This window comes from Piliocolobus tephrosceles, chromosome 9 (assembly GCF_002776525.5).
Source record: "Piliocolobus tephrosceles isolate RC106 chromosome 9, ASM277652v3, whole genome shotgun sequence".
Classification (NCBI taxonomy): domain Eukaryota; kingdom Metazoa; phylum Chordata; class Mammalia; order Primates; family Cercopithecidae; genus Piliocolobus; species Piliocolobus tephrosceles.
Window position 1 is genome coordinate 91,215,160 of NC_045442.1, and position 27,795 is coordinate 91,242,954.

At 39.0% G+C, this 27,795-nt stretch overlaps 1 protein-coding gene across 6 annotated transcripts in view; it reads left to right on the top strand.

Annotated features, from left to right (window-relative positions):
• ZNF37A (zinc finger protein 37A) overlaps positions 1 to 24,494 on the top strand; it is a 41,256-nt gene extending 16,762 nt beyond the window's left edge. For 5 of the 6 annotated variants that reach the window (XM_023188168.1, XM_023188171.1, XM_023188166.1 and 2 more), the window contains 3 exons: positions 17,547 to 17,673; positions 17,943 to 18,038; positions 20,163 to 24,494. In XM_023188168.1, the coding sequence (XP_023043936.1) occupies positions 17,547 to 17,673; positions 17,943 to 18,038; positions 20,163 to 21,613 (1,674 nt within the window). In that variant the 3' untranslated portion in view covers positions 21,614 to 24,494. Of the gene's footprint in view, positions 1 to 17,521; positions 17,674 to 17,942; positions 18,039 to 20,162 lie in introns of all 6 variants that reach the window. The other variant, XM_023188172.1, reaches the window with a different exon arrangement.
• The last annotated feature ends 3,301 nt before the right edge of the window (positions 24,495 to 27,795 follow it).

Sequence of the window (27,795 nt, forward strand, 5' to 3'; positions counted from 1 at the left end):
CCTGCTAGGTTGGGGAAGTTCTCCTGGATGATATCCTGTAGAGTGTTTTCCAATTTGGTTCCATTTTCCCCCTCACTTTCAGGCACCCCAATCAGACGTAGATTTGGTCTTTTTACATAATCTCATACTTCTTGCAGGCTTTGTTGATTTCTTTTTCTTCTTTTTTCTTTTGGTTTCTCTTCTCACTTCATTTCATTCATTTGATCCTCCATCGCTGATATTCTTTCTTCCAGTTGATCCAGTTGGTTACTGAAGCTTGTGCATTTGTCATGTATTTCTCGTGTCATGGTTTTCATCTCTGTCTTTTCGTTTATTACCTTCTCTGCATTAATTAGTCTAGCTGTCAATTCTTCCACTCTTTTTTCAAGATTTTTAGTTTCTTTGCGCTGGGTACGTAATTCTTCCTTTAGCTCTGAGAGGTTTAATGGACTGAAGCCTTCTTCTCTCATGTCATCAAAATCCTTCTCTGACCAGCTTTGATCCATTGCTGGCGATGGGCTGTGCTCCTTTGCAGGAGGAGATGCGCTCTTATTTTTTGAATTTCCAGCTTTTCTGCCCTGCTTTTTCCCCATCTTTGTGGTTTTATCTGTCTCTGGTCTTTGATGATGGTGATGTACTGATGGGGTTTTGGTATAGGTGTCCTTCCTGTTTGATAGTTTTCCTTCTGACAGTCAGGACCCTCAGCTATAGGTCTGTTGGAGATTGCTTGAGGTCCACTCCAGACCCTGTTTGCCTGGGTATCAGCAGCAGAGGTTGCAGAAGATAGAATATTGCTGAACAGCGAGTGCACCTGTGTGATTCTTGCTTTGGAAGCTTCCTCTCAGGGGTGTACTCCACCCTGTGAGGTGTGGGGTGTCAGACTGCCCCTAGTGGGGGATGTCTCCCAGTTAGGCTACTCAGGGGTCAGTGACCCACTTGAGCAGGCAGACTGCCCCTTCTCAGATGTCAACCTCCGTGTTGGGAGATCCACTGCTCTCTTCAAAGCTGTCAGACAGAGTCGTTCGCGTCTGGACAGGCCTCTGCTGCTTTAGCTGAGCCCTGTCCCCAGAGGCGGAGTCTACAGAGACAGGCAGGTTTCCTTGAGCTGCTGTGAGCTCCACCCAGTTCGAGCTTCCCAGGGGCTTTATTTACCTACTTAAGCCTCAGGGATGGCGGGCGCCCCTCCCCCAGCCTGGCTGCTGCCTTGCGGTTAGATTGCCGCAGACTGCTGTGTTAGCAAGGAGGGAGGCTCCGTGGGCGTGGGACCTTCCCGGCCAGGTGTGGGATATATTCTCCGGTGTGCCGGTGTTACAGCGCAGTATTGAGGTGGGAGTTACCCGATTTTCCAGGTGTTGTGTGTCTCAGTTCCCCTGGCTAGGAAAAGGAACTCCCTTCCCCCTCGCGCTTCCCAGGTGAGGCGATGCCTCGCCCTGCTTCAGCTCTCGCTGGTCAGGCTGCAGCAGTTGACCAGCACCGATTGTCCGGCACTCCCGAGTGAGATGACCCCAGTACCTCAGTTGAAAATGCAGAAATCACCGGTCTTCTGTGTCGCTCGTGCTGGGAGATGGAGACTGAAGCTGTTCCTATTCGGCCATATTGCTCCGCCCCCGGGTCTTGACTCTTTATGCAGTTTGCCAGTCTGTGTCTTTTTATTGGACCATTTAGTCCATTTACATTTAAGCTTAATATTGTTATGTGTGAACTTAATCCTACCATTATGATATTAACTGGTTATTTTGCTCATTAGTTGATGCAGTTTCTTCCTAGCCTCGATGGTCTTTACATTTTGGCATGTTTTTGCAATGGCTGGTACCGGTTGTTCTTTTCCATGTTTAGTGCTTCCTTCAGGGTCTCTTGCAAGGCAGGCCTGATGGTGACAAAATCTCTAAGTATTTGCTTATCTGTAAAAGATTTTATTTCTCCTTCAGTTATGAACCTTAGTTTGGCTGGATATGAAATTCTGGGTTTAATATTCTCTTCTTTAAGAATGTTGAATATTGGCCCCCACTCTCTTCTGGCTTGTAGAGATTCTGCCGAGATATCTGCTGTTAGTCTGATGGGCTTCCCTTTGTGGGTAACCCGACCTTTCTCTCTGGCTGCCCTTAAGATTTTTTCCTTCATTTCAACTTTGGTGAATCTGGCAATTATGTGTCTTGGAGTTGCTCTTCTGGAGGAGTATCTTTGTGGCGTTCTCTGTATTTCCTGAATTTGCATGTTGGCCTGCCCTACTAGGTTGGGGAAGTTCTCCTGGATGATATCCTGAAGAGTGTTTTCCAACTTGGTTCCATTTTCTCCCTCACTTTCAGGCACCCCAATCAGAGGTAGATTTGGTCTTTTTACATAATCCCATACTTCTTGCAGGCTTTGTTCATTTCTTTTTCTTCTTTTTTCTTTTGGTTTCTCTTCTCACTTCATTTCATTCATTTGATCCTCAATCGCTGATACTCTTTCTTGCAGTTGATTGAGTCAGTTACTGAAGCTTTTGCATGTGTCACTTATTTGTCGTGTCATGGTTTTCATTTCTGTCAGTTCGTTTATGGCCTTCTCTGCATTAATTATTCTGGTTGTCAATTCTTCCACTCTTTTTTCGAGATTTTTAGTTTCTTTGCGTTGGGTACGTAATTCTTCCTTTAGCTCTGAGAAGTTTGATGGTCTGAAGCCTTCTTCTCTCATCTCGTTATAGTCTTTCTCCTTCCAGCTTTGATCTGTTGCTGGTGATGAGCTGCGTTCCTTTGGAGGGGGAGATGCGCTCTTATTCTTTGAATTTCCAGCTTTTCTGCCCTGCTTTTTCCCCATCTTTGTGGTTTTATCTGCCTCGGGTCGTTGATGATGGTGACGTACTGATGGCGTTTTGGTGTGGGTGTCCTTACTGTTTGTTGGTTTTCCTTCTAACAGTCAGGAACCTCAGCTGTAGGTCTGTTGTAGATTGCTTGAAGTCCACTCCAGACCCAGTTTGCCTGGGTTTCAGCAGCAGAGGCTGCAGAAGATAGAATACTGCTGAACAGCGAGTGTACCTGTCTGATTCCTTCTTTGGAAGCTTCCTCTCAGGGGTGGACTCCACCGTGTGTGGTATGGCGTGTCAATCTGTCCCTAGTGGAGGATGTCTCCCAGTTAGGCTACTGAGGGGTCAGGGACCCACTTGAGCAGGCAGTCTGTCCGATCTCTGATCTCAGCCTCTGTGTTGGGAGATCCACTGCTCTCTTCAAAGCTGTCAGAAAGAGTCATTTGCGTCTGCAGAGGTTTCTGCTGCTTTTTTTTAAAAATTGTTGTTGCTTAGCTGTGCCCTGCCCTCAGAGGTGGAGTCTACAGATACTGGCAGGCCTCCTCAAGCTGCTGTGAGCTCCACCCAGTTCGAGCTTCCCAGGGCTTTGTTTACCTACTTAAGCCTCAGCAATGGTGGGCGCCCCTCCCCCAGCCTGGCTGCTGCCTTGCAGTTAGATCGCAGACTGCTGTGCTAGCAATGAGGAAGGCTCCGTGGGCGTGGGACCCTCCTGGCCAGGTGTGGGATATAATCTGGTGTGCCCATTTGTTTAAAGCGCAGTATTGGCATGGGAGTTACCCGATTTTCCAGGTGTTTGTGTGTCAGTTCCCCTGGCTAGGAAAAGGGATTCCCTTCCCCCTTGCGCTTCCCAGTGTGAGGTGATGCCTCGCCCTGCTTCAGCTCTGGCTGGTCGGGCTGCAAAGCTGACCAGCACCGATTGTCCGGCACTCCCTAGTGAGATAAACCCAGTACCTCAGTTGAAAATGCAGAAATCACCTGTCTTCTGTGTCACTCACGCTGGGAGCTGGAGACTGGAGCTGTTCCTATTCGGCCATCTTGCTCCGTCCAGGATGATTTATTTCTATTTCTGTTACTATGTCTCCTTTGTAGACTCACCTTTTTTTTTTTTTTTTTTTTTAAATCAATATGTAATGTTTTCCTCTTGTAACAATTTTTGACTTAAAGTCTCTTTTGTCTCAGTATAGCCACCCTGGCATTCTTTAGGTTACTATCCTCTTCTGTCATTTCAATTTCAACCTGCTGTGTTGTGTGTTTGTATCTAAAGAGAGTGTCTTATAGACTATATATAGATGGATCATATATTTGTATTTTTTTTCCCAATTCATTTTTCTTTTTCGTTTCTTTTTTCTTTTTTTTTTTTTGAGACAGAATCTTACTGTGCCACCCAGGCTGGACTGCAGTGGTGTGATCTTGACTCTCTGCAACCTCAGCCTCCAGGGTTCAAACAATTCTTCTGCCTCAACCTGCTGAGTAGCTGGGATTACAGGTGCATACCATGACACCTGGCTAATTTTTTTTTTTCTTTAGTAGAAACAGGGTCTCACCATATTGGCCAGGCTGGTCTCAAACTCCTGACCTCATGATCTGCCCGCCTCTGCCTTCCAAAGTGCTGGGATTTCAAGTGTGAGCCACCATGCCCAGCCTATTTTGACAATTTGTCTTTTAGTTGGGAGTTTAGTTTATTTACATTTAGAGTCAATGATAAACTGATAAAGGACTTATGCCATTTTGCTAGTTATTTTCCATGTTTTACATCTTTTTTGTTTTCAGTTTTTCTGTGTGTGCCTTTTTTTGTGTTTTTTTTTTCTAATGTGCCATTTTAATTCATTTTGTATTTCTTTGTATTCATTATTTACCTAGTGTTAATACTTGGAATTGCAATTAACATCTTGAATTTATAACAATCTAGCTTGCATTAATACCAACTGAGCCTTAATATTATATAAAAACTCTGGTCCTGTATAGCTTTGTCCCTGTCCTTTGTCTTCTTATTGTGACATTTTATGCCTTCATAAATTGTGTGCACATTACCATAGATGTATAATTATTGTTTCATGTATATGTCTTTTAAATCATATAGAAAAAAGAACATAAAAGCCAAGAATACACTAAGACCGGCTTTTGCATTTACTTATAGTATTTACTTTTACCATTTGAATTTTTTTTGTGTTTGGATTGGAATTACTGTCTAGTGTCCTTTTGTTTCAACCTGAGGGAGTGCCTTTTGCATTTCTTGTAGGACAGGTCTAGTACTAATATGTTTTCTCAGATTCTGTTGATCTAGGAATGTTTTAATTTCTCCTTCCTTTTTGAAAGGTAGTTTTGCCTAATGTAAAATTTTTGTTTTTTTGTTTTTTTCTTTTGGCACTTTAAAGGTGCCATTATCCTACTGCCTCTGGCCTTCATGGTTTCTGATGAAAGACTGTCTGTTAATCTTATTTCAGGTCCTTTGTACATGGTTAGTGCCTTATCTCTTGCTACTTTCAAGACTCTTTGTCTTTTAACAATTTATTATTTCTCTCAGTTTGAAGTTCTTTGATGTTATCCCAATTATAGTTTCTTGAGAGTCTTGGACATAGAGATTCATGTCTTTCATCAGTTTGAAAGGTCTTCAGACATTATTTCTTCAGATATTTTTTGGTTCCCTTTTCTCCTCTTTGTCAGTAACTCTTGTTATTAACTTGTGGGTATGCTTGATGTTGTCTCATGGATCTCTTAGGCACTGTCCATTTTTCACCATTCTTTTTCTCTGCTCCACAGAATGAGTGATCTCCACCAGTGTCTTCAATTTTGCTGATTGTTCTCTTTGAGCTCTAATCTGTTATTGAATCTTTCCACTGATTTTAAAAAATTTTAGTTGTACTTTTCAGCTCCAGACAGTCCTAATTACATTTTTATAGTTTTGTTCTCTATATTAATATTTTATATTTGACACAGCATCATTCTCCTGGTTTCTGTTAGTTCTGTGGTTTCATTTAGCTCTTTGAGCACATTTAGAACAGCTGATTTAAATTCTTTACCTAGTAAGACCAATATTAAAGGTGTCTTTGAGGACAGGTTTTATTTATTTTTTCTGTGTGTCTGTGGTTCGTATTATCTTCTTTGCATTCCTCATAATTTTTTATTGAAAACTGAACATTTTGAATATTAAAATATGCTAATTCTAGAAATCAGATTCTTTTGCTCAGAATTTGTTGTTGCTGTTTATTTTCTATTGTTTGCTTGTTTTGTGACTTTTCTAAACTATTTTTGTAAAGTCAGTGTTCTTTGTTGTACATGGTTACTGAAACCTCTGTTCTGTTAGTTTAGTGGTCAGTTTGTGATATGATAGTTATTTAAATGCCCAGAGCAAAAACAAAATAAAAAACTCTTCTTGTCTGTGCATACTGGCCCTGTTTTAGGGTGTTCCTGTAATGGTTTGCCAGGCCATTTACATCTCTGCATTAATCTTTACCTCCTGCTTACACAGAGCCTGAAGGTCAACCAGACATGAAAGCTTAGGTTCCTCTCAGGTTTTTTCTGAGCATGAATATTGCTTTGTACTTACACATGACCTCAATTCCCTGCTTTATGCAGAAACTTTTCAAACCCCTTATCCCCAACCCTGGACCCATGTGTTTCCTTCTCAGTTTTTCCATTCCCAGTTTTATCAGTCCATCTGCTGCTTTTCTCATCTAGCTGCTGTGGCCAGATAATTGCCTTTAAATACTTTCAACAAGCACTTCCTGGAAGACTAGCCCTGAGAAAGTTTTAAGGCAGGCAAAACAAAGACAAACCTGTGAGCCACTTCTTCAGAGAGCCTGCATAGACAGATCAAAATACACAATTGCAGTTCTCTGAAAACAAGGTGCATACTGCCCACTTTGGCACAGGCATCAGCAAGCCATACTAGGAATGTTCTGGGTGTACTAAGTTTTTAATCAGATTGGAGAATTCTGAAAAGATGCTGACAGGGTTTTTTTCTTTTTTTTTTTTTTTAGTTTGGGATGGAGTTTTGGAGTTAACCTATTCCATTTTCAGCCTGTCTCCCACATCAATTTTTGAGTAATTACTCTGTGGCACAGCAGATGTACCTAACCCATCTTGTCCTTTTCCTGCACTACCTCTGCCATTAGCCATTTCTCCAAAGGACATTGTTCTTTCTAGTGGAGGGTGGAATTTTAAATGCAAGATCTGGGTGCTCATTGCTAAAGGTTGTCACTGCCTCAGACCCTCTCAATTGACAGAATTAGGAAATATACATACATGTGTATACCTATTTTTGTATTGGTCTATCTACACATATTTTTTAAACAATGAGTTTACATATACATTTTCCAGTTTCAATCTTAACCCCATAGCCTTTCTGTTTTCCATCCTTGTAACTTCAACAATATTTATTTGCTCCTTCTCCCTGTTTGTATCCAATCTTTCTTTCTTTCTTTTTGAGATGGACTTTCGCTCTTGGTGCCCAGGCTGGAATGCAATGGCATGATTTCAGCTCACCGCAACTTCTGCCTTCTGAGTTCAAGTGATTCTCCTACCTCAGCCTCCCAAGTAGCTGGGATTACAGGCATACACCACCACGCCTGGCTAATTTTGTATTTTTAGTATATACGGGGTTTCTCCATGTTGGTCACGCTGGTCTCGAACTCCTGACCTCAGGTGATCTGCCTGCCTTGGCCTAACAAAGTGTTGGGATTACAGGTGTGAGCCACTACGCCTGTCCTGTATCTAATCTCTTAAACCTGCCAGTGCTACCTGTCTCCTCAGCTCTAGTTTGATTCCTTAGATCACCATTCCTGGAATTACCCATACTTGTTATATTAAATATTCAAATCAGATTTGATGTATTAAAACATTTTAGAAGTTAAAAGGGGCCATTTGACTAAGTCTTATTTATGGAAAAACATCATTACTTTATGTAAGCTTATCGAAAATAAAATTTCTGCTCATTGGCAGCACAGTGTCTGAACCTGTCTCTACAGGTTGTCAAACTACTACTTTGTCCATTAAGTTATAAGGACACTTATACCATTCATGAAGGCAGAGCTTCCTAATCACCTCCTGAAGGCCATGGCTCTTCACACTATTGCAGTGGTATTAGATTTCAACATATGAAGTTGTGAAGGGCACAAACATTCAGACCATAGCAGTAAGTATTTTATTCTACTGGATACTATCATAAATGGAATTACTTTCTGAATTTCCTTTTGAATTGTTCATTGTTGGAGTACTTTTTTTTTTTTAACCTAATTGTTGTGCGTTGGTTTTGCACTCTGCAACTTCGTCGAAACTGTTTGTTAGCTCGTAGATTTTTTGTGGATTATTTGCTAAGTAATGTTATCTGCAAATAGAGTAGTTTTACTTCTCTATTTGAATTTCTTTCATTTCTTTTTCTTGCCTATTTGCTCTGGCTAGAACTTTTAATACAGTGTTGAATTGCAGTGGTGAAAGCACTATCCTTTGCCTGTTTATGATCTTGGTAGGGGGGATCTTTTCGGTCTTTCACTATGGAGTATGTTACCTATGAGTTTTTCATATATGTACTTTATTATGTTGAGGAACAGGCAGCAATCTTTGCTATTTAGCAGCCTCCTCTGGTGATACCAAAACAAGCAGGGTCTGGAGTGGACCTCCAGCAAACTCCAGCAGACCTGCAGCAGAGGGGCCTGACTGTTAGAAGGAAAACTAACAAAGAGAAAGGAATAACATCAACATCAACAAAAAGGACATCCACTCAGAGACCCCATCCGAAGGTAAATAAATCACGAAGATGGGGAGAAACCAGCGCAAAAGGCTGACAATTCCAAAAACTAGAACACCTCTTCTCCTCCAAAAGATCACAACTCCTTGCCAGCAAGGGAACAAAACTGGATGGAGAATGCATTTGACAAATTGACAGAAGTAGGTTTCAAAAGGTGGGTAATAACTAACTACTCTGAGCTAAAGGAACATTTTCTACCCAATGCAAGGAAGCTAAGAACCTTGAAAAAAGGTCAGACAAATTGCTTACTGGAATAACCAGGTTACAGAAGAACATAAGTCACCTGATGGAGCTGAAAAACACAACACAAGAACTTCGTGAAGCATACATAAGTATCAATAGCTGAATCGATCAAATTGAAGAAAGGATATAAGAGACTGAAGATCAAACTAATGAAATGAAGTTGGAAGACAAGATTAGAGAAAAAAGAACGAAAAGGAATAAAGCCTCCCAAGAAATATAGGACTATGTGAAAATACCAAATCTGTGTTTGATTGGTTACCTGAAAGTGATGGAGAGAATGGAACCAAGCTGGGAAACACTCTTCAGGATATTATCCAGGAGAATTTTCCCAACCTGGCAAGAGAAGTCAACACTCAAATTCAGGAAATACAGATAACACCACAAAGATACTCCTCAACAAGAACAACCCAAGACACATAAGCGTGAGATTCACCAAAGTTGAAATGAAGGAAAACATTTTAAGGGCAGCTAGAGAGAAAGGTCGGATGACTCACAAAGGGAATTCCATCAGACCAACAGTAGATCTCTGCAGAAACACTACAAGCCAGAAGAGAGTGCGGGCCAATATTCAACATTCTTAAAGAAAAGAATTTTCAACCTGGAATTTCATATCCAGCCAAACTAAGCTTCATAAGTGGAGGAGAAATAAAATCCTTTACAGACAAACAAATGCTGAGAGATTTTGTCACTACCAGGCCTGCCTTACAAGAGTTCCTGAAGGAAGCACTAAACATGGAAAGGAACAACCAGTATCAACCCCTGCAACAACATACCAAATTATAAAGATTATTGACACTATGAAAAAACTGCATCAACTAATGGACAAAATAACCAGCTAGCATCATAATGACAGGATCAAATTCACACATAACAATATTAACCTTAAATGTAAACAGGCTAAATGCCCCAATTAAAAGACACAGACTGGCAAATTGGATAAAAAGCAACACCTGTCAGTGTGCTGTATTCAGGAGACCCATCTCATGTGCAGAGACACACATAGGCTCAAAATAAAGGGATGGAGGAATATTTACCAAGCAAATGGAAAGCAAAAAAAAAAAAAAAAAAAAAGGTGTTGCAATCTTAGTCTCTGATAAAACATACTTTAAACCAACAAAGATCAAAAAAGACAAAGAAGGGCATTAGATAATGGTAAAGGGATCAATGCAACAAGAAGAGCTAACTACCCTAAATATATATGCACCCAATACACAGGAGCACCCAGATTCATAAAGCAAGTTCTTAGAGATCTACAAAGACACTTAGACTCCCACACAATAATAGTGGGAAACTTTAACAACCCACTGTCAGTATTAGACAGATCGAGACAGAAAATTAGCAGGGATATTCAGAACTTTAACTCAGCTCTGGACCAAGCAGACCTAATAGACATCTACAGAACTCTCCCTACCCAAATCAACAGAATATACATTCTTCTCAGCACCACATCACATTTATTCTAACATTGACTACATAATTGGAAGTAAAACACTCCTCAGCAAATTCAAAAGAATGGAAAGGATAACAGTCTCTCAGACCACAGTGCAATCAAATTAGAAATCAGTATTAAGAAAGTCACTCAAAACTGCACAATTACATGAAAACTGAACAACCTGCTCCTGAATGACTACTGGGTAAATGATGAAATTAAGGCAGAAATAAAGAAGTTATTTGAAACCAATGAGAACAAAGACACAATGTACCAGAATCTCTGGGACACATTTAAAGCAGTGTGTAGAGGGAAATTTGCAGCACTAAATGTCCACAACAGAAAGCAGGAAATATCTAAAATAGACATCCTAGCATCACAAAAGAGCTAGAGAAGCAAGAGCAAACAAATTCAAAAGCTAGCAGAAGGCAAGAGATAACTAAGATCAAAGAAGGACTGATAGAGATATGAAAAACCCTTCAAAAAATCAATGAATCCAGGAGCTGGTTTTTGAAAAGATCAACAAAATAGAATAGCAAAAAGAATAAAGAAGAAAAGGGAGAAGAATCAAATCGATGCAATAAAAAATGATAAAGGGGATATCACCACTGATCCCACAGAAATACAAACTACTGTCAGAGAATACTATAAACACCTCTACGCAAATAATCTAGAAAATCTAGAAGAAATAGATAAATTCCTGGACACATACACCCTCCCAAGTCTAAAGCAGGAAGAAGTCGAATCCCTGAATGGACCAATAACAAGTTCTGAAATTGAGGCAGTAAATAATAGCCTACCAAGCAAAAAAGTCTAGGACCAGATGAATTCACAGCCAAATACTACCAGAGATACAAGGAGGAGCTGATACCATTCCCTCTGAAACTATTCCAAGCAACAGAAAAAGAGGGAATCCTCTCTAACTCATTTTATGAAGCCAGCATCATCCTGATACCAAAACCTTGCAGGAACACAACAAATAAAGAAAATTTCAGACCAATATCCCTGACGAACATTGACACAAAAGTCCTCAATAAAATACTGGCAAACTGAATCCAGCTGCACTTCAAAAAGCTTATGTACCATGCTCAAGTCAGCTTCATCCCTGGGATGCAAGGCTGGTTCAACATATGCAAATTAATAAACGTATTTCATGAAATAAACGGAACCAATGACAAAAACCACGTGATTATCTCAACAGGTGCAGAAAAGGCCTTTGAGAAAATTCAACACCCCTTCATGCTAAAAACTCTCAAAACACTAGGTATTGATGGAACATATCTCAAAATAATAAGAGCTATTTATGACAAACCCACAGCCAATATAATACTGAATGGGAAAAAACTGGAAGCATTTCCTTTGAAAACCAGCACAAGACAAGGATCCCCTCTCTCACCACTCCTATTCAACATAGTATTGAAAGTTCTGGCCAGGGCATTTGGGCAAGAGAAAGAAATGAAGCGTATTCAGATAGGAAAAGAGGAAGTCAAATTATCTCTGTTTGCAGATGACATGATTGTATATTTAGAAAACCCCATTGTCTCAGCCCCAAATCTCCTAAAGCTGATAAGCAACTTCAGGAAGGTCTCAGGATACCAAATTAATGTGCAAAAATCACAAGCATTCTTATACACCAGTAACAGACAGAGAGCCAAATCATGAATGAACTCCCATTCATAATAGCTTCAAAGAGAATAAAATACCTAGGAATCCAACTTACGAGGGATGTAGAGGACCTCTTCAAGGAGAACTACAAATCACTGCTCAGTGAAATAAAAGAGGACACAAACAAATGGAAGAACATACCATGCTCATGAATAGGAAAAATCAGTATTTTGAAAATGGCCATACTGCCCAAGGTAATTTATAGACTCAGTGCCTTCGCCATTAAGCTACCAATGAGTTTCTTCACAGAACTGGAAAAAACTGCTTTAACGTTCATATGGAACCAAAAAAGAGCCCGCATTGCCAAGTCAATCCTAAGCCAAAAGAACAAAGCTGGAGGCATCACACTACCTGACTTCAAACTATACTACAAGGCTACAGTAACCAAAGCAGCATGATACTGGTACCAAAACAGAGATATAGACCAATGGAACAGAACAGAGCCCTCAGAAATAACACCACACATCTACAGCCACCTGATCTTTGACAAACCTGACAAAAGCAATGGGGAAAGGATTCCCTATTTAATAAATGGTGTTGGGAAAACTGGCTAGCTATATGCAGAAAACTGAAACTGGACTCCTTCCTTACCATTTATGCAAAAATTAACTCAAGATGGATTAAACACTTAAGACCTAAAACCATAAAATCCCTAGAAGAAAACCTAGGCAGTACCATTCAGTACATAGGTGTAGGCAATGACTTCATGACTAAAACACCAAAAGCAAAGGCAACAAATGCTAAAATTGACAAACGGGATCTAGTTAAACTAAAGAGCTTCTGCACAGCAAAAGAAACTATCATCAGAATGAACAGACAACCTCCAGAACGGGAGAAAATTTTTGCAATTTATCCATCTGACATAGGGCTAATATCCAGAATCTACAAAGAACTTAAACAAATTTACAATTAAAAAACCCCATCAAAAATTGGGTGAGGGATATGAACAGACACTTCTCAAAAGAAGACATTTATGCGGCCAACAAACATATGAAACAAAGCTCATCATCACTGGTCATTAGAGAAATGCAATCAAAACCACAATGAGATACCATCTCATGCCATTTAGAATGGCAATCATTAAAAAGTCAGGAAACAACAGATGCTGGAGAGGAGAAACAGGAACGATTTTATACTGTTGGTGGGAGTGCAAATTAGTTCAACCATTGTGGAAGTCAGGTGGCGATTCCTGAAGGATCTAGAACCAGAAATACCATTTGACCCAGGAATCCCATTACTGGGTATATACCCAAAGGATTATAAATCATTCTACTATAAGGACACATACATATGTATTTTTTTTACAGCATTATTCACAATAACAAAGACTTGGAACCAACGTAAATGCTCATCAATGATAGACTGGATAAAGAAAATGTGGCACATGTATGTCATGAAATACTATGCAGCCATAAAAAAGGATGAGTTCATGTCCTTTGCAGGAACATGGATGAAGCTGGAAACCATCATTCTCAGCAAACTAACACAAGAACAGAAAACCAAACACCACTGTTCTCCCTCATAAGTGGGAGTTGGACAAGGAGAACACGTAGACACAGGGAGGGGAACATCTCATACTGGGGCCTGTCAGGGGGTGGTGGGCTAGGGGAGAGAGAGCATTAGGAGAAGTGCCTTATGTAGATGATTGGTTGATGGGTGCAGCAAACCACCATGTCACATTTATACCTATGTAATAAACTGGCATGTTCTGCACATGTACCCCAGAACTTAAAGTATAATTAAAACAAACAAACAAACAAACACCTGTTGACTGTACTCACCCTGTTTTACTATCAGACGCTCAATCTTATTCATTCTAATTACATTTTTGTATGCACTATTTGAAGAAATTTATCCACTCTGCCAATCTTCCATTTTTCTTATTTATTTAATCCTAATTTCTCTTTTAAGACCAAATCCAGATGAAAACTTGGCTTATAATCTTATAACAGTTCCCTTGTTTGTCGTGAATCACATTTCAACCCAAAGGATTCCCTTTAGCATTCCTTGCAGAGTAGATCTAGTAAAAACATATTCTCTTAGCTTGTGTTCATCTGGGAATGTCCTCATTATTGACAGGCATGTTTGCCCAGCATAGAATTCTCAGCTGAAAGTTTTTTCTTTCAGCACTTTCAATATATCAATCTAGTGTATTCTAACCTCCAAAGTTTCTGCTGATGATCTTTTTGAGGTTCTTTTGTATGTGACAAATTGCTCCTCCTTTTCTGCTTCAAGATTCTCTGTCATTTTTTTTTTTTTTTTCCTGACTGATTATAACATGTCTTGGTGGATGTATTTGACTTTATTTTGAGTTTATTGTACTTCCTGGATGTATAGATTTGTGTCTTTCACCAAATTTAGGAAGTTTTGGCTTTTCTACAAATACTCTATTTCCTTGCCTCTCTTGTATTCTTCTACATTTCCCATGTTTGTGTTGGTCAGTTTGATGGTGTCCCATAGGTCCTTTGGGTTCTGTTTATTTTTCTTAATTCTTTTTTGCTCTGATTCTCAAACTTGGTAATTTCAATAGTCTTTTACTTAAATTCACAGATTCTTTTTGGCATTCCCAAGTTTGTTGTTGAACTCCTCTGGTGAATTCATTATTTCAGTTATGGTACTCTTTAGTTTTAGAATGTCTATGTGGTTCTTTATTATAATTTCAATCTCTTTTTTGATATTTGTAAGTTGTTTTCTTGGTTCTCTCTAGTTCTTGTATGTTTTAGCTTTTGAATATATGTAAGACAGTTGACTTAAAGTCTTTGTTTAAGAATTGTTATGTTTGGTTTGCCTCAGGGATAAATGTCAATTTATATTTTTCCTGTGATTGGACAACACTTCCAGTTTCTTTGTATGCTTTGTGATTTTCTTATTCCTGCTGAAACTGGGCATTTTAATATTATAATTTGGTAACTTTAGAAATCACTTTCTTATTCTCTATACTTTGCTGTTCTTAATTATTGAAGTCTTCAATCATCCATTTGTTTTTATGAATTTTTCAGACTGTTTTTTTGCAGTCTCTATTTATTTCTAGTCATGTGTGGTCACTGAATTCTCTCTCTTTAGTTTGTGTTCAGATAGTGTTTTAACCAGCATTTTTCCTGGAGGGCCAGGATTCAACCACCACCAAAAAATTAAAAAAACTAAAAAAAAACTAAATAAATAAAACCCCTTTCCTATTATTTGCAAGTTGACTGTCCTTAGCACTTTTTAAGCACTTAGCCTGGTCCATTTAGAACTTCATCTTAGTCTTCACTGCTTGCTTGCACTGAGCATAGAGATTAGCCAGAAGTAAAACGTTAGGGTCTTTTGAGGTCTTTGCCATGCTTCTCCTGTCCTGGGTATGTGCTTGGTGTTCTGAATTCCCTAACCCATTTATGCCTAGTGTTCCATTATTGGAACGCTAAGCATGTGGGAGTTATATGCTACTGCTCAAGGTCATTTCAAGGTCTGATTGCAAAAATTTAAAAAATTGCAACCTCAGGCATAAATGGGCTATAATGTACACAGTGCTCTTGATTGCCCTCATTTCCCCCCAAAAAAGTCTCTCTTTAGCTTTTTTTTTTTTTCTTTTGGAATTCATTTGAGAATGGTATTTATCTCCTGGATTTATCTATATTTTACAAACTATTCTTTTATTAGCTCTTTTTCCAGTTTTTATTTTGTTATAATTTGTGCAATTTTATACATTTAGATTTGTACGATTCTGTATTTTACATCCATTTTGTTTTCTTTCTTTCTTTCTTTCTTTCCTTTTTTTGAGACAGAGTTTTACTCTGTTTGCCCAGGCTGGAGTACAGTGGTGTGATCTTGGCTCACTGCAACCTCCGCCTCCCAGATTCAGGTGATTCTCCTGTCTTAGCCTCCTGAGTAGCTGGGAATACAGGTGCCTGCCTCCGTGCCTGGCTAATTTTCGTATTTTTAGTAGAGACGGGGTTTCACCACGTTGGCCATGCTGGTCTTGAACTCCTGACCTCGTGATCCTCCTGCCTTGACCTACCAAAGTGCTGGGATTACAGGCGTAAGCCACCGCACCTGGCCCATTTTGTTTTCTAGTAGTGTTCAGAGAGTATTTGCTTTGTTTTCAGTTAGGCAAATATTAACATTTAATTTTGGAATGCTCTTTTTTTAGTCTGTGATTTTTTGTTTTGTTTTGTTTTGTTTTGTTTTGAGACCGAGTCTCACTCTGTCACCCAGGCTGGAGTGCAGTGTCACAATCTTGGCTCACTGCAATCTCCACCTCCCGGGTTCAAGTGAGTCTCCTCCCTCGGCCTCCCGAGTAGCAGGGATTACAGGCGTCCACAACCACGCATGGCTATTTTTTGTCTTTTTAGTAGGGATGGGGTTTTACCATGTTGGCCAGGCAGGTCTTGAACTCCAGACCTTAGGTCTCTCCCAAGCTTCAGAATCATCTCTGTAGCCTTCCACTGGACATTCTCACTTCCATGACATGAAGAAATACCAGGAGCTGCATGTGTCTTATTGTCACTCTGCACTCTCCCCTTCCTCAACACCCAACCTCCTGGTTCTAATTTCCAGACCTTCTAATGCCTCTATGCAGTCCTTCTGGAAGTAACCCTTCTTCTCTTCTTTTGTTTAGTGAATTCCCTCTTCCACATCTCCACTACTGCCTCTTAATATAGACAATCTACCTCTAATGCTGCTCTCCAGCAGTCTCCGATCTACTTTGGTGGCATTGCTTCCTCAGTGAAAACTGAGTTATATTACAGAGATTCAGTTGTGTATTTCCAGTTCACCATCAACTTCTGCTATTCGCATCAATGACCTGGAGTTGGGGGAGCAGGGAGCCTATGGCCTAAAGTGTGCAAGATAATTGTGTTTATATCATATACTGCCAGTCCTTTAGGGCTTGGGAGGAAAATATCAGCATGCCTATTTATATTTTTATCTATAAAATAAGAACAAAATTAAGCTTTCCTTATATGTGGATTGATTGTATTTTATTTACTTTATAAATAAATGTAAGTAAAACTAGTAGTTGCTAAAAGTTTTTACAGATTAGATGAGTGATAAATATTTGGAGAACACTAACAGGATTAAAGCCAAAAGCATTTCCTAGTCTCCCTCATCTCCCATGCCTCTGCAACCTTTATCTCATCACAGGTAAGACATGCTCTTATCCTGTTAAGCAGTTCCATTGACTTGCCACATATTTTTTCAGGTTTTTAACCTTTTCTTAAATTTTTGTTATATGTTTGCAAAGGAACTAAAGTTTTATCACTTTAGTGAAATCTAATATGTTGACATACTTTCACATGAATTTGCACAGACCACTTTTATGATCCATCTGTGTTGCACATATCTGTGGTGTGAGTCCATTAAGTCCTATAGTAGGTATGTCTCTGTATGTATGTTTTCTTGTGAGAAGATATGTTCCTCTCCTGTAATTACAGGAAGACTCTTGTATTCAAATTGGAATACTCAGAAACTAAGAAAGCTCTAGGCACATGTAGGCACTAAATATTTTTGCATTAAGTAATAAATTAATGCACCAACAGGATATTTCTACTATGATTTTTTTACCCACAATGTGTAACATAAAACAACATATGTCATAGAGGCTCTTTATAACATTTTCTATTTAATTTTCAACAATAAAAATGGCAAGGATTAGTCCCTAAACATCCTTTTTCACATCAACTGATTCTTATCACTTCAGACTGAGCAGAACTGTGATTTTCCAGGGATCAGTGTCATTTAGGGATGTGACTGTGGGCTTCACTCAAGAGGAGTGGCAGCATCTGGACCCTGCTCAGAGGACCCTGTACAGGGATGTGATGCTGGAGAACTACAGCCACCTTGTCTCAGTAGGTAGGTAGGAATTGTTTCCCATGTAGAAGACCGGAATGCACGTCCTTTCTTATCAATAGAAACTTGTGAAACTTTTGTAAAATATAATAATATTTAGGTTTGAGATTCAGAGATCAAGGACAATTTATCCCTTTTGGATACTAGAGAGAATGACAGAATTAAATGAAGTGTGTGTGTGTGTGTGTGTGTGTACTGTTTGGGGTATACTGTCTTCCTCCTTCAGGAAAACCCACCCAGTTTGTCCCAAGTAATACAATTCTCATCCACAGGATATTGCATTCCTAAACCAGAAGTGATTCTCAAGTTGGAGAAAGGCGAGGAGCCATGGATATTAGAGGAAAAATTTCCAAGCCAGCGTCATCTAGGTGAGTTAGTATGTGCCAGATGGAATTTAAAGGAAGGTAGATCACAAAGGGTAGGTTCAGGTAATAAGACCATTGAAATGTTCTTCAGGAATCATGTTTTAGAGGCTCTAGAACTTTGAAACTAACATGTTGACATGACCCAAATATCCAGTGACTCTGAATCACCCAGCATCTCCCAATATCACTTCCATACACACATCTTTTTTTTTTTTTTTTAAATTGTGGTATAAATTATATGGTTAAGCCAAAGATTAATAATATATATATATGTATGTGTGTGTGTGTGTGTGTATATAAACACTCATGTATTCATCACTGAGATGAATATATAGAGTGATTTTTCAACACCCCCGGAAAGCTCCCTGGTGTACTTTTCCCAGTAAAGAGCATCCCTCCTTCTTTAAAATATTAAACACATTTTTCTATACATGCTTTTTTGAGTTGCTCATTCTTTAGCTTTTTACCATATTTATCATTTTTTTACAGAATTATTTTGCAATAGCCTGGGCCCAGTGGTTCATGTCTATAATTCCAGGACTTTGAGAGGCTGAGGTGCGAGGAACACTTGAGCCCAGGAATTTGAGGCCAGCTTGGGCAAAATGGGAAGACCCCATCTCTATGAAAACTTAAAAAATTAGCCAGGCATGGTGGCACACACCTGTGGTCTCATGCCTGGCTAATTTTTGTGATCTCAGCTACTGGAGAGCTGAGGTGAGAGTCTTGTTTTAGCGTGGGAAGAGGCTACAGTTAACTGTGTTTGTGCCATTGCAATGCATCCTGGGTGACAGGGCAAGATTCTGTCTCTAAAAAATAAAAAGCAATTAAAATTAAAATTAAACATTCAACCAGTAAGGATTTCAGCGTGAAGCCTGAAAATATTTGTGTTTGGAAAAGCTCTCCGGGTAATATTGATAAACATTATTTGTTAAACACCACTGATTTAAATATCTATGTAGGGCACTAAGAAAAAATCATAGGCAAAGTAATGGCTGCCAGGAACATAGTTGGTGAGCAAAATCAGAACCGCATGAAATATTTTAAAAATCAGTGTTTAACAAAGAATATTGTTATAGCAATGAGGCTGATGTTTGTGCTTAAATGAATTATACAAACAGTTCTTTCATGTTTTTTAGTGAATGAACCTGGAAAATTTGAGAAGGCAAACTTTTAAAAACACTGTTAGAGTACAATCTGACAATGAAAAAACAATCAGTATGAGATTATGATGGGAATGAGCAATTTATGAGGGACAAACAGTTGAACCTACCTAGAGTGAAATATATTCATTCTAGACTCGTAAAAGAATGGCTTGGTTCTAATCTGAATCTAAATGTAAATATACGTTTACTTCAGTGATACCTTGTTAAAAAAAGAAAAGTGTTTGTTCTTGGGACATTGGACTCAGTATAGTATAGTACAGTTGATGGAATAAAGGGCAAATCCCATAGCCAGAATAGAACCATAAACCTGATCCTGTGACAAGGATGGCTTGTTCACTCATTGATTTCACTCTTATTGTTGCATACTTTTATTCCTAGTGAATCAGAGCTAGAACAACAATTGAGCCAGGTGCAGTGCTTCATGCCTGTAATCCCAGCACTTTGGAAGGCCGATGTGGATGAATTGCTTGAAGCCAGTAGTTCGAGACCAGCCTGGCTAACATGGCAAAATCCTGTGTCTACTAAAAACATAAAAACTAGCTGAACATGGTTGTGTACATCTGTAGTCTCAGCTACTTGGGAGGTTGAGGCATGAGAATCGCTTGAACCCAGGAAGCAGAGGTTGTAGTGAGCTGAGATCATGTCACTACACTCCAGCCTGGGTGACAGAGCAAGACTCTGTCTCAAAAACACCACCACCACCACCAACCAACAACAACAAAACCACACAGAATTGGAGCCTGGATTACAGGACTATCTATGAATTAGAACTTTTAGAAATTCAGCTTGTTGCTGCTGTGTTGAATTAAAAAGAGATATAAGACTGGAAGTGTGCACATTGTTGTCATAATGTAGGTATGAGGAGGTAATGGCCTAAACTGAGCCATGCCTTCAAATATAATGCTAACTTTATTTCTCTTACATATCCTTGTCAACTAATCGTTTTTGTCACTCTATATTTCAGAATTAATTAATACCAGTAGAAACTATTCAAGAATGAAGTTCAATGAGTTTAACAAAAGTGGGAAATGTTTGTGTGATGAAAAGCATGAAATAATTCATTCTGAAGAGGAACCTTATGAATATAATAAAAATGGGAACAGCTTCTGGCTGAATGAAGACCTCATTTGGCATCAGAAAATTAAAAATTGGGAGCAACCTTTTGAATACAATGAATGTGGGAAAGCTTTCCCTGAGAATTCATTCTTCCTTGTACATAAGAGAGGTTACACAGGACAGAAAACCTGCAAATATACTGAACATGGGAAAACCTATGATATGTCATTTTTCATTACCCATCAGCAAACGCATCCAAGAGAAAACCACTATGAATGTAATCAATGTGGAGAAAACATCTTTGAGGAATCCATTCTCCTTGAACATCAGAGTGTTTACCCATTCAGCCAGAAGTTAAATCTCACTCCAATTCAGAGAACCCACTCAATTAACAATATTATTGAATATAATGAGTGTGGAACCTTTTTCAGTGAAAAATTAGTCCTTCATTTACAACAGAGAACACATATAGGAGAAAAACCTTATAAATGTCATGAATGTGGAAAAACCTTCACCCAGAAGTCAGCCCATACAAGACATCAGAGAACACACACAGGGGGAAAACACTATGAATGTCATGAATGTGGGAAGACCTTTTTTAAGAATTCAGACCTCATTAAACATCAAAGAATTCATACAGGGGAGAGACCTTATAGATGTCATGAATGTGGGAAATCCTTCAGTGAAAAGTCAACCCTTACTCAACATCAGAGAACACACACAGGTGAGAAACCATATGAATGTCATGAATGTGGGAAAACCTTTTCATTTAAGTCAGTCCTTACTGTGCATCAGAAAACACACACAGGGGAGAAGCCCTATGAATGCTATGCATGTGGGAAAGCCTTTCTCAGAAAATCAGACCTCATTAAACATCAGAGAATTCACACAGGCGAAAAACCTTATGAATGCAATGAATGTGGGAAATCATTCTCTGAGAAGTCAACCCTTACTAAACATCTAAGAACTCACACAGGTGAGAAACCTTATGAATGTATTCAGTGTGGAAAATTTTTCTGCTACTACTCTGGTTTCACAGAACATCTGAGAAGACACACAGGGGAGAAACCTTTTGGATGTAATGAATGTGGGAAAACCTTCCGTCAGAAGTCAGCCCTAATTGTTCACCAGAGAACTCATATAAGACAGAAACCCTATGGATGTAATGAATGTGGAAAATCATTCTGTGTGAAGTCAAAACTCATTGCACATCATAGAACACACACAGGGGAGAAACCCTATGAATGTAATGTTTGTGGAAAATCATTCTATGTTAAGTCAAAACTAACTGTACATCAGAGAACGCACTTGGGGAGAAACCCTATAAATGTAGTAAGTGAGGGAAATTACTCTGGGTGAAGTCAGAACTTTGTGGAACACAGAACATAAAGGGTGAGAGAAATCGGTTAATATAATGATAATGAGAACACCTTTGGCCTGAAGTCAGTTCTCACAGTATTGAGAGAACTTAGAGAAAAAAAAATATGAAGATACGGAATGCAGGAAAACATTATTCTGGACTTGGGACCATACATTATGTTATAAAACTAAAAGTGGAAAAAACTTACTGGTGAATGAATGTAGGAAACATTTTGCCCAGTGCCACTCCTCATTAAACATCAGAGAATTCACATGATGTGAAGCCTGTGTCAGCATCCCTAGGTTGAGAAGGGATGCATTTTTCTGCTACTACTACAGTTTCACAGAATATCTGAGAAGACACACGGGAGAAACCACTGGGGTGTAATGAATGTGGAAAAACCTTTTGTCAGAAGTCAGCCCTAATTTTTCACCACAGAACTTGTATAAGACAGAAACCCTACGGATGTAATGAATGTGGAAAATCATTCTGTGTGAAGTCAAGAGGCCAGAGAAAATGCACAAACTATAGGAAACTATAGGAAAGCATTTACTATGAGGTTATATTTTATGGAGTATGTGTAATACGAAGTAGCTTCTCAACATCAGATAGTAGAGAAAGTATTTTTAACTGTATCTAATATGTGGACGTTTTAAGTTAAAGTCTAAATTTAATATAGAACAGAGGTGTTGAATTGCAGTATATCTAGCAACTTAAGAAAATGTGGAAAAAAGGTTTGTATTGAGAAATAGCATTTTACTTTGTTAATATGGTTTAGTTCATTGTCAAGACTGCTGTTTTCTAAGAGACTTGAAAATATGTCATTCGAGCCAATGGCTGTAAGTAGTTCAAAGATTTATTGCTTAGCCATGTGCAAAATAAGGGGATCCACAAACAAGAATGCTCTTGTATGTCCAGGAAGAAAGAGAAAGACCCTCAATATAGGGCCATAGTACAGGAGCCCACCAGCAGGATTTTTGAATAATCCTGGGGCAGACTAAATTTAGACGACCCATCTCAGAATGGTGGATCAAAGGGGCAAGTCAATTTGCCTTGCATGCAACCTATGAGGATTAGTAGAAGAGAGTGGGTCCAGATTTCTGGTGGTTTCTGCCCTGGCAGATGTCTAACACATAAGCCAGGACATTCTGCTGTGAGTGACTTATTGTACCCAACTCTATTTCTCTCCATACTGAAACATGTCTTTCATAGGTGATAAAACTTTTAAAAATGTGTATATAGATGTAACTTACATATGGAGCTTTCAAAAAGCACAAATAGGATGGGCATGGTGGTTCGTGCCTGTAATCCCAGTACTTTGGGAGGCCGAGGTGGGCAAATCACCTGAGGTCAGGAGTTCCAGACCAGCCTGACCAACATGAAACCCTGTCTCTACTAAAAATACAAAAATTAGCCAGGCATGGTGGTACACACCTGTAATCCTGGCTACTAAAGAGGCTGAGGTGGGAGGATCACTTGAACCTGGGAGGTGGAGGTTTCAGTGAGCTGAGATCATGCCACTGCACTCCAGCCTGAGCAACAGAGAGAGATTAAAAAAAAAAAGAAGCAAAAATAGATTTTGCTATTGGGTAAGGTATAGTAGTTGGCAGCAGAATGGACCGATTGGGGACAACTATAAAATTACAGAAAATATTTAAATGCAAATTATTGCTATAGAAGCAAAGAAGACTAAAGGGGCAAAATTCTAGAGAGTGGTAAAAAGAATGCAGCTCTGGGGGCCCTTTCCACTTCTGACTATAGGAAAGAACCTGAATACTGAACTTGGTTCAGGCAGAGGGCCATAACCTGGGGGTCAGGGGAAGGCATGGGGGGACCAGAAACCGGGAGAACAATCAAGACTGCAGTGTAAAGAATGAATACATTAGGGGCTTCAAACACATATAATTTCTCAAATTTCCAGATGTCTCATGCTGCATAGGGCAGGATTCTGAAAAGCTAATTTGAGAATATAATAAGTAGGATTTTTGTTTTGTTTTGCATTTGGCAGTATGAAGGAGAAATGATTAAAACTTAGGAAGTGCCAGTGGGTTGGTCCTTTGCTTAACATGCCATCAGTAAAAGCCCTGGAAACAAGGTCATACTAGAGATTGATTGTGCTTGTCACAACTGCAAACAGTACCTGAGTGGAATATTCAAAAACTTGCTTAGAAAGAAAACTCTAGGAACAGATGGCTTCGCTGAACTGATTCCAAATATTTAAAAGTAATACCAGGCTTTTATAAACTTTTCTAGAAGAAAAAAGATGGAACTTTTCCATTCAGTTTTTGAGGCCAGTACAACTTTGGTACCAAAACCTTAAAAAAAAAAAAAAAGAAAAGAAACAAACAAACAAACAAACAAAAAACAAAACCATAAAGCTATAGATCAAAGTCTTACAGATTTAGATGCAAAATCCTAAAACTGAAAAAAATGTCTAGCCATATCCATAAACTATATCATCACCAAGAGATGTTTATTAGGGCAATCAAAAGATGATTTATTATTTTTTTTAAATGTGGCCTTCCATTCCTCTTTCTTTTGATTCCCCTCTTTGAGTTTTCATGTGTCTCTCCTGACTTCCTTCCCCAGAGTGGAGGAGTTAGACTTGCCTCGTGGGATGAGAGGAGTTGTGGCCTTGTTCCTGCTGGCACCAAGAGGGCTGACGGTGAGGTGTGGAAGGGACGGGGAGAAGATAGGCAGCATTGTTGAGAGATTGGTAACATTGAGCAAATATGTTGAGAATGATGACAGCAAGGTTTCTCCATTAGAGTAGGTATTTATAAAAATAGGAATGAGGAGAGCTAGAAAACCTGGAGCATGACATTAGAACTCATATCGTTTAAATATATAGGAACAAATAGAGAAATTGTTGTGTGTGCACATATGCATATATTTTGTGATTCATTCTACTGAGAGGACCTAAACACAGTGACACCTCAGTAATAGTAAGCACACCAACTGCCAAGTTACTAGTTCCTAAATACTATCCACAAAAAAAAGGGGACCAGAGATGATTCCTAGTCAGAGTTTGGGAGAAATACAAGATGAACCTGAATCATCTCATGTACCTAACAGTAAGAAAATACTCTGGCTGGTCGCAGTGTCTCATGCCTGTAATTCTAGCATGTTAGAAGGTCAAGGTGGGTGGGTTTCTTGAGCCCAGAAGTTTGAGACCAGCCTGGGCAACATGGCACAACTGTCTACAAAAAATACAAAAATTAGCCAGGCATGGTGGCATGCACCTGTAGTCCGAGGTACTCAGGAGGCAGAGAGGTGGGAAGATCACTTGAGCTTGGGAGACTGAGGCTGCATTTAGCTGTGATTGTGCCACTGCACTCTAGCCTGAAGACAGAGTGAGACCCTGTCTCAGGAAAAAAGGGGGAAAAAAAAGATGTCATTCAGCAGGTTAATGAATACACTGTGGAACATCCAGAAAACTTAACATTCTTCAAAGAAATAGAAAACACAATCCTAAAATTTATATGGGAACCACAAAAGACCTAGAATAGTCAGAGCTATCCTGCACAAAAAGAATCAAATTGGAGAAATCGTATTACTTCAAATTACTCAACAGAGCTACAGTAACCAAAACAGCATGCTACTAGCATAAAAACAGACACATAGGAACAGAATAGACAACCCAGAAACAAATTCATACATCTATGGTGGACTCACTTTTGACAAAGGTATGAAGAACATGCATTGGGGAAAGGATAGTGTCTTTAATAAATGGTGCTGTGAAAACTGGGTATCCATATGCAGAATAATGAACCTAGACCCCCATCTCTTATATACAAAAATCAAAATTAATTGAAAAGTTAAATCTAAGACCTCAAACTATGAAACAGCTAAAAGAAAACATTGGGGAATCTCTCCAGGACATTGGAGTGGGCAAAGATTTCTTGTGTAATACCTGACACCCAAAGCAAAAGTGGACAAATGGGATTACATCAAGTTAAAAAGCTTCTGTGTTGCAAAGGAAACAACAAAGTGAAGAGACAACCCATAGAATGGGAGAGAATATTTGCAAACTATCCATCTGTATTAGGCTTTTCTTGAAATACTATAAAAAAATACTCAAGGCTGGGCGTGGTGGCTCATGCCTGTAATCCCAGCACTTTGGGAGGCCGAGGTGGGTGGATCACGAAGTCAGGAGATTGAGACCATCCTGGCCAACATGGTAAAACCCCATCTCTACTAAAAATACAAAACAATTAGCTGGGCATGGTGGTGGGCGCCTGTAGTCCCAGCTACTCGGGAGGCTGAGGCAAGAGAATGGTGTGAACCTGGGAGGCGGAGCTTGCAGTGAGCCGAGATCGCGCCAGTACACTCCAGCCTGGAGGCAGAGTGAGACTCCGTCTCAAAAAAAAAAAAAAAAAAAAAAAAAGAAAAGAAACTTGAGACTGGTAATTTATAAAGAAGAGGTTTAGTTGGCTCACGGTTTTGCAAGCTGTACAGGAAGCATGGTGCTAACATCTAATAGCTTGTAGGGAGGTGTCAGGAAGTTTCCAACCACGATGGAAGGCAAAAGGGGAGTAAGTATCTCACATGGCAGGAGCAGGGGCAAAGAGAGGGGGAGGGAGGTGCCACACACAACCAGATCTTGTGAGTACTCAGATTTTGTGAGTGGTGCTTGAGGTCATGGATACCCCATTTACCCTGATGTGTTTATACACATTTGATACCTGTATTAAAATATCTCATGTACCCCATAAACATACACCTACTTTGTACCCACGAAATTTAAAAATAAAGTTTATTTCAATGTTTAAAGACTTGTTATTAAAATAATAGTTTCAATAAATTTAATATTTAAATAAATCTCCCAATATTCTTAACACTGGAAGAAGTTTTCCAAAATGTATATGGCAGAAATATGGGCCTTGATGTGAGGACAGCATCAATTAATGAGGGATCCTCCCCCTTGAACAAAACAGCTTCCTCCAAGACCCACCTTTAATGCTGAGCATTACCTCTCAAAATGAAATTTGGGCAGTGACTAATATCCAAACTATATCAACATCTGACAAGATGTTCACAACCAGAATATATAAGGAGCTATAACAATTCTATAGAAAAAAAAATCTGATTTAAAACTGGGCAAAAATCTGAATAGACATTTCTCAAAAGAAGACATACAAATGGCAAACAGGTATATGAAAAGGTACTCAACATCACTGATCCATTAGAGAAATGCAAATCAAAACTACAATGAGATATCTCACCCCAGTTAAAATGTCTTCTGTGCAAAAGACAGGTAATAACAAATGAGGAAGAGGATGTGGAGAAAAGGGAACCCTTGTGCACTGCACTATGGAAATGTATATTAGTACAACCACTATGGAGAACAGTTTGGAGGTACCTCAAAAACTAAAAATAGAGCTGCCATACAATCCCGTAATTCCACTGGTAATTATATACCCCAAAGAAAGGAAATCAGTATGTTGAAGATATATCTGCACCATGTTTACTGTAGCACTACTCACAATAGCCAAGATTTGGAAGCAACCTAAATGTCTATCAGCAGATGAATGGATAAATAAAATATGGTGCATATACACAATGGAGTAGTACTCAGCCATAAAGAATGAGATCCTGTCATTTGCAACATTATAGATGGAACTAGAGATGATTAAGTGAAATGAACCAGGCACAGCAAGACAGACATCACATGTTCTGACTTACTTGTTGGAGCTAAAGATGAAAACAACTGAACTTATAGAGAGTAGAAGGATGGTTACCAGAGGCTGAGAAAGGTAGTGGGGGTGTGGTGAGGGGGAAGTGGGGAATGTTAATGGGTACAAAAAGTAGCATGACTAAGACCTAGTATTTGATAGGACAAGGTTACTACAGTCAATAATAATTGTACATTTTAAAGGTATAATTGAATTGTTTGTAACACAAAGGATAAATGCTTGAGGTTATGGATACCCCATTTACCCTGATGTGATTATTAGACATTGCATGCCTATATCAAAATATATCACGTGACCCATATATATATACACCTAGTATGTACCCACACAAATTAAAAATAAAGTAAAATTTCAATGATTAGGAAGACCATTATCAGTTTTCTTTAAATGTTTCTATAAATTTAACACAATTTCAATAAAGCTCCCAATATTTATCCTTAGTACTGGAAAAATTTTTCCAAAATGTGTATAGCAGAAATAGGGCC